The sequence below is a fragment of the Carcharhinus amblyrhynchos genome, chromosome 10 (assembly GCF_965287045.1).
Source record: "Carcharhinus amblyrhynchos chromosome 10, sCarAmb.v2.hapA, whole genome shotgun sequence".
Classification (NCBI taxonomy): domain Eukaryota; kingdom Metazoa; phylum Chordata; class Chondrichthyes; order Carcharhiniformes; family Carcharhinidae; genus Carcharhinus; species Carcharhinus amblyrhynchos.
In genome coordinates this window covers 492673-500013 of record NC_137333.1, presented here as the reverse complement: position 1 = coordinate 500013, position 7341 = coordinate 492673, and the positions used below count along the sequence as shown (strand labels likewise).

General features: G+C 54.6%; 1 protein-coding gene across 1 annotated transcript in view; it reads left to right on the top strand.

The window, feature by feature from the left end:
* Positions 1 to 338: 338 nt before the first annotated feature.
* col4a2 (collagen, type IV, alpha 2) overlaps positions 339 to 7341 on the top strand; it is a 50907-nt gene continuing 43904 nt past the window's right edge. Inside the window, 5 exon segments of the mRNA XM_080198015.1 lie at positions 339 to 342; positions 496 to 606; positions 2938 to 3093; positions 3188 to 3259; positions 6981 to 7135. Coding sequence (XP_080054141.1) covers positions 339 to 342; positions 496 to 606; positions 2938 to 3093; positions 3188 to 3259; positions 6981 to 7135 — 498 coding nt within the window.

The window sequence follows — 7341 nt, the reverse complement described above, 5'->3', positions numbered from 1 at the left end:
CGTCTCTCCAAGGAGAAAAGACCGAGCTCCCTCAACCTATCCTCGTAAGGCATGCCACCCAATCCAGGCAACATCCTTGTAAATCTCCTCTGCACCCTTTCTATGGCTTCCACATCCTTCCTGTAATGTGGCAAAATACTTCATATTATGGTGTAATACTTCATACTATCGCCAAAAGCAATGAGAATAGCAATGTTTACATTTCTCTGCTTTTTTTTAACAATTTACACCCTCAGTGAATCAGGGGAAGCACAATCCAATAATCCTCTCCACCCAGTGATAGTTCACACAAACAATGAACTGGAAAAGATCGGCTGCACCTAAACCAAGAACCAGCGATGAGTAACCCCTTTAAAGACCGCAGATCTGTCTCAGGACAGTTCTGAATCTCCGGCTTCCAAACAGATTGTTCTGATGTCGAGTGTTTTTCTGAAGAGGTAACTTCTATCCGTTGCATTTCTCTGTAACCTGGAGATTTTTTTTTCCTATCTTAAGGTCCAAAGGGAAGGAAAGGTCTAGAAGGAGATCGTGGACCGCCAGGAGAAATAGGTCCCCGTGGACATCGTGGTCGCCCTGGTTTTCCGGGTGAAGCTGAACCTTTCCCAGGTACGGACACCTTTCCCAAACGTGTATGTGTGAAAAGGGCACTTCAGCAGGTGAAGGTTTCCAGTTGGATACGATTTGCTGAACTGAATGGGAGTCGGAATGTGATGGGATTTACGCTGTTGGAAATAGGAAGGGGAGGAGGAAGAATGAAAGGCAGGATCTGGGAGATTGGGGTGGGGGGGGAGAGATTAAATGACAGAGATTTCATGGGAGGATGTTAATGAGTAAAATAAGGAACAGCTCTGTGAATGTACCTGCACCTGATGGACCACAGCGATCTGAGAAGACAACTTTCCAGCATCTTCTGAAGGATAACTGGGGATGGGCACTGAGTGCTGAACTAACCAGTGACACCCTGTGCTATTTGTAACAGATAGATTTACAGATCACAAAATTACAAACAAGAGCTCTATTGGAAAGGTGCGGACTCTGTGGGCTACCCAATTGCCCATGCAAGACACCCATGATGTCATCAATATGTCACATGATCAGACTCTTAAAGTGACCTTGTTCCAACTGGGAACAAACATGGACCATAACACAGTCACAATTCCTGAGCGAGTAAAGAAAGTGGGCAGAGAGGGAGAAACTGTTCCCGCTCATAATAGGATCGAGGGCACAGATTTAAAGAGATTTACAAAAGAAGCAAATGTGATGCAAGAAAGACTTTTTCACCCAGTGGGTGGTTGGGATCTGAAATGTTCTGCCTGGGCAGGTTCAATCGAGGCACATGAGAGGACATTAGATAATGAGCTGAATGAAGAAAATTCCGGGGAACGGGGAAAAGGCAGGGCAATGGCACTGGTTTGGAGAGCCAGTGCAGGCACAATGGGCTGAATGGCCTCCCTCCTGCATCATAACAATTCTGTGATTCTAAACATTTGTCCAAAGTGTGAACTGATGCCAGAATCATGATTGGCTGTGTCTAAAAGCAAAAACATTGAAAACAAGATTCAGACCAGAACATGGTAAAACATCCAAATGTGGGACAGGTGGAAAGGCGAGGTGTGAGAGAGACACTAACAGTTCACACAGAGATGGTGATCGGTTCAGTAAGTGGGCAAAACATTGGCAACTGGAGTATAATCTGGGAAAGTGTGAAGTTGTTCATTTTGGAAAGGAGAAGAGTGTTATTTAAATTGAGAAAAACTGCAGAAAGCTGCAACACAAAGGGACTCGGGGCAGGAGGGATTTGTGCACAAAACACAGAAATCTCACACACAGATACAGCAGGGAATCAGGAGGCTAATGGAATGGTGGCCCTTATTTGAAGGGGGTTGGAGTATAAGGGTCAGGAAGTCTTGCTGCAGCTGTACAAGGCACTGGTGAGACCACATCTGGAGCACTGAGAGCAGATTGCTCCCGTTATTTAAGGAAAGATATTATTTGCCTGGAGGCAGTTCAGGGAAGGTTCACCGGGATGATCCCCCGTACGGAGGGATTGTTCTTATGAGGAAAGGTTGAACAGGGTGGGATTCCCCTGATTGGAATTTAGAAGAATGAGAGGTGATCTCATTGAAACATTGAGGAATCTGAAGGTGGAAGAATATCGAGATAATTAACAAAACATTGGCATCTTGGGCTTCAGAAACAGACTTTGAATAGGTCCACACACACACACACACACACACACACACACACACACTCACTCACTCACTCACTCACTCACTCACTCACTCACTCACATTCACATTCACATTCACATTCACACACACTCACGCTCACTCACACTCACACACACACACTCACTCAAACTCACACACACTCATTCACACACTCTCGCACACAAACTCACACACAAAAGCACACACACTGCACTCACATTAACACACAGACCCACTCACATTTACTCACACACTCATATTCACACACTCACAAACACACTCACTCATTCACACTCACTCAAACTTACATCACACACACTCACACACACAAACTAATGCACACACACACACATTCACTCACTCATATGCATTCATTTGCACACTCACACACACACACTCACACTCATACACTAACACACACACACACACGCATACTCACACTCACACACTCACATTCACACACATACATACACATACGCACACCCTCATACACTCACACTAACAAACACACACACACTAATACACACTCACACACAGGCTCACACTCACACTCACTCTCACACATACTCACTCACTCACACACACACAGTCAGATGTAGAAGCTAGTAGATGTGGTTGGTGAGATGGGATTAACAGGGAATCAGTGTTATTTACTGAGGCAAACTGTAGAATTCCAGACTGAGAAATAAACACTGGAATATTAATGAGCGTGTTTTGTTAATTGCAGGACCCCCAGGGGCAGCGGGATTACCAGGTCTCAGAGGACCCAAAGGATATCAAGGTGATCCAGGATTGCCAGCTCTGCAGCTGGGACACCCTGGATTTCCGGGAGTATCCGGACCACCAGGACCACCTGGGCCCCCCGGACCACCGGGACCACTAGGTCTGTTCCCATTCCAATTACTATAATATCGAGCGACTGAAACTAAAACCTTTGTCTCACAAATGAGAATCTGTTCTCTGGGTTTACTCCATAGAGGCAATCGGAGCTCCCGGACAGCAGGGATACAGAGGCTACCCTGGTCCGAGGGGGAGACCCGGAGACAAAGGTAAGGGGCAACTAAATACACACGGGGTCAGGACATGGGGTCCGACAGACATGGGGTCAGGTCACAGGGTCAGACAGACACGGGGTCAGACAGACACAGGTCAGGACACAGGGTCAGACAGACATGGGGTCAGGTCACAGGGTCAGACAGACACGGGGTCAGACAGACACAGGTCAGGACACAGGGTCAGACAGACACGGGGTCAGGACACAGGGTCAGACAGACACGGGGTCAGACAGACATGGGGTCAGGTCACAGGGTCAGACAGACATGGGGTCAGGACACAGGTTCAGACAGACATGGGGTCAGGTCACAGGGTCAGACAGACATGGGGTCAGACAGACACGGGGTACAATGACACTCAGAGCGACTGAGTGGGAGGTGGGTTAGTGAACACTACCCCCATTCAATAGGAGATCAGAAAGAGATCAGGGATAAGAGACAACACCTTCCAGACTAAACCCCGGGAGTGGGGAAGGGGGGACGGAAGGAGAGGGAGAGGGGGAGGGGGAGGGGGAATGGAGAGGACAGGGAAGTGGAAGTGAGAGAGGAGGGGGAGTGGGGAAGGGGGGGAGTGGGGAGGAGGGGGAGTGAGGAAGGGAGGGAGGGGGAGTGAGGAAGGGGAGGAGGGGGAGTGGGGAAGAGGAGGAGGGGGAGTGGGGAGGAGGGGGAGTGAGGAAGGGGAGGAGGGGGAGTGGGGAAGAGGAGGAGGGGGAGTGGGGAGGAGGGGGAGTGGGGAAGGGGAGGAGGGGGAGTGGGGAGGAGGGGGAGTGGGGAAGGGGAGGAGGGGGAGTGGGGAAGAGGAGGAGGGGGAGTGGGGAGGAGGGGGAGTGGGGAGGAGGGGGAGTGGGGAAGGGGAGGAGGGGGAGTGGGGAAGGGGAGGAGGGGGAGTGGGGAGGAGGGGGAGGGGGAGTGTGGAGGAGGGGGAGTGGGGAAGGGGGGGAGTGGGGAAGGGGAGGAGGGGGAGTGTGGAGGGGGGAGGGGGAGGGGGAGTGTGGGAGGAGGGGGAGTGGGGAGTGGGTGGGTAAAGGTCTAGTATTGGAATCACATGATGCTGCTGGATCACATGACCCATTAACAAGCGCAATCTGAAAGATCCCGGAAGCTGCTCTGGAGATTCCGGTTTAAAGAATTAATCCCAAACAAACTGACTCCAGCGGCGTACCCCACACTGCGCAAACCCCAACCCCACACTGCGCAAACCCCAACCCCACACTGCGCAAACCCCAACCCCCACTGCGCAAACCCCAACCCCACACTGCGCAAACCCCAACCCCACACTGCGCAAACCCCAACCCCACACTGCGCAAACCCCAACCCCACACTGCGCAAACCCCAACCCCACACTGCGCAAACCCCAACCCCACACTGCGCAAACCCCAACCCCCACACTGCGCAAACCCCAACCCCACACTGCGCAAACCCCAACCCCACACTGCGCAAACCCCAACCCCACACTGCACAAACCCCAACTTCAGACTGCACGAACCCCAACCCCACACTGCGCAAACCCCAACCCCACACTGCACAAACCCCAACTTCAGACTGCACGAACCCCAACCCCACACTGCGCAAACCCCAACCCCACACTGCACAAACCCCAACTTCAGACTGCACGAACCCCAACCCCACACTGCGCAAACCCCAACCCCACACTGCGCAAACCCCAACCCCACACTGCGCAAACCCCAACCCCACACTGCGCAAACCCCAACCCCACACTGCACAACCCCAACTTCAGACTGCACGAACCCCAACCCCACACTGCGCAAACCCCAACCCCACACTGCACAAACCCAACTTCAGACTGCACGAACCCCAACCCCACACTGCGCAAACCCCAACCCCACACTGCGCAAACCCCAACCCCACACTGCGCAAACCCCAACCCCACACTGCACAAACCCCAACCCCACACTGCGCAAACCCCAACTTCAGACTGCACAAACCCCAACCCCACACTGCGCAAACCCCAACCCCACACTGCGCAAACCCCAACCCCACACTGCGCAAACCCCAACGCATACTGCGCAAACCCCAACCGCGTACTGCACAAACCCCAACTTCAGACTGCACGAACCCCAACCCCACACTGCGCAAACCCCAACCCCACACTGCGCAAACCCCAACCCCACACTGCGCAAACCCCAACTTCAGACTGCACGAACCCCAAACCCAGACTTCACAAACCCTCTTCAACCCCAACCAAGGAACAGAATAGTCAGGATTGCATGGCTGGCTGGGACTGCGCTAGTGTCTAGCACTGCACTGTTGGCTGGGACTGCGCTGCTGCCTGGGACTGCACTGTTGGCTGGGACTGCGCTGCTGCCTGGGACTGCGCTGTTGGCTGGGACTGTGCTGCTGACTGGGACTGCGCTGCTGTCTGGGACTGCGCTGCTGCCTGCGACTGCGCTGCTGCCTGGGACTGCGCTGTTGGCTGGGACTGCGCTGCTGCCTGGGACTGCGCTGCTGGCTGGGACTGCGCTGCTGGCTGGGACTGCGCTGTTGGCTGGGACTGCGCTGTTGGCTGGGACTGCGCTGCTGTCTGGGACTGCGCTGTTGGCTGGGACTGCGCTGTTGGCTGGGACTGCGCTGCTGACTGGGACTGCGCTGCTGCCTGGGACTGCGCTGCTGGCTGGGACTGCGCTGTTGGCTGGGACTGCGCTGTTGGCTGGGACTGTGCTGCTGTCTGGGTCTGCGCTGCTGGCTGGGACTGCGCTGCTGCCTGGGACTGCGCTGCTGCCTGGCACTGCGCTGCTGACTGGGACTGCGCTGCTGTCTGGGACTGTGTTGCTGGCTGGGACTGTGCTGCTGTCTGGGTCTGCGCTGCTGGCTGGGACTGCGCTGTTGGCTGGGACTGCGCTGTTGGCTGGGACTGCGCTGCTGACTGGGACTGCGCTGCTGTCTGGGTCTGCGCTGCTGGCTGGGACTGTGCTGCTGTCTGGGACTGCGCTGCTGGCTGGGACTGCGCTGCTGTCTGGGACTGCGCTGCTGGCTGGGACTGTGCTGCTGTCTGGGTCTGCGCTGCTGGCTGGGACTGTGCTGCTGTCTGGGTCTGCGCTGCTGTCTGGGACTGCGCTGCTGCCTGGCACTGTGCTGCTGCCTGGGACTGCGCTGCTGGCTGGGACTGCGCTGCTGGCTGGGACTGTGCTGCTGTCTGGGTCTGCGCTGCTAGCTGGGACTGTGCTGCTGTCTGGGACTGTGCTGCTGTCTGGGTCTGCGCTGCTGTCTGGGACTGCGCTGCTGCCTGGCACTGCGCTGCTGCCTGGGACTGCGCGGCTGGCTGGGACTGCGTTGCTGACTGGGACTGCACTGCTGTCTGGCACAGCGCTGCTGTCTGGGACTGCGCTGCTGCCTGGGACTGCATTGCTGACTGGGACTGCGCTGCTGTCTGGCACTGCGCTGCTGTCTGGGACTGCGTTGCTGACTGGGACTGCGCTGCTGTCTGGGACTGCGTTGCTGCCTGGGACTGCGCTGCTGTCTCAGAGCACGTTGCTGCTATAGGTGGTTGGTTTTTCCCTTTTTATTGCCATTGGGAAGCTGTGGAAAAGTGTTTGTCACTCACTACACATCACTGCCCATTGCCCCCAAACCCCTCACTCTCCGAGCTTTGCACCACATGTTAATGAACTTCTCCAGAGAGATCCCCACACAAAGTCTCAGAACCCTCACAGCTCTCCCCTCTCTCACACTGCTTCTTCCTTCTGTCTCTCCTGTGTAGGGGACCGGGGAGATTGTGCTTGTGTTGTGGATGTCCCAGGTCCTGCTGGACCCCCGGGGCATGCTGGAGAGCCTGGCTATCCCGGCAAATATGGTTCAACCGGCCTGTTGGGAGAGGAAGGGGTGCCGGGACCGATTGGCGCTCCAGGGATCCCAGTAAGTATTCCAGGTTGGAGCAGACCCCTGCCAGGGTGAGGTTGAGTGACTCGGTGATTTAACAAGGTTCACAGTGACCTCAACCAACTTTATCCAACATTAGTTATGATTCATAATGTTCATCATCCAATCATCGGACAAGCTCTGAAAGTCAATCCAGATGTATCTTTGAGCAAATGTGCATTTATATAGCGCCAAAAATATTT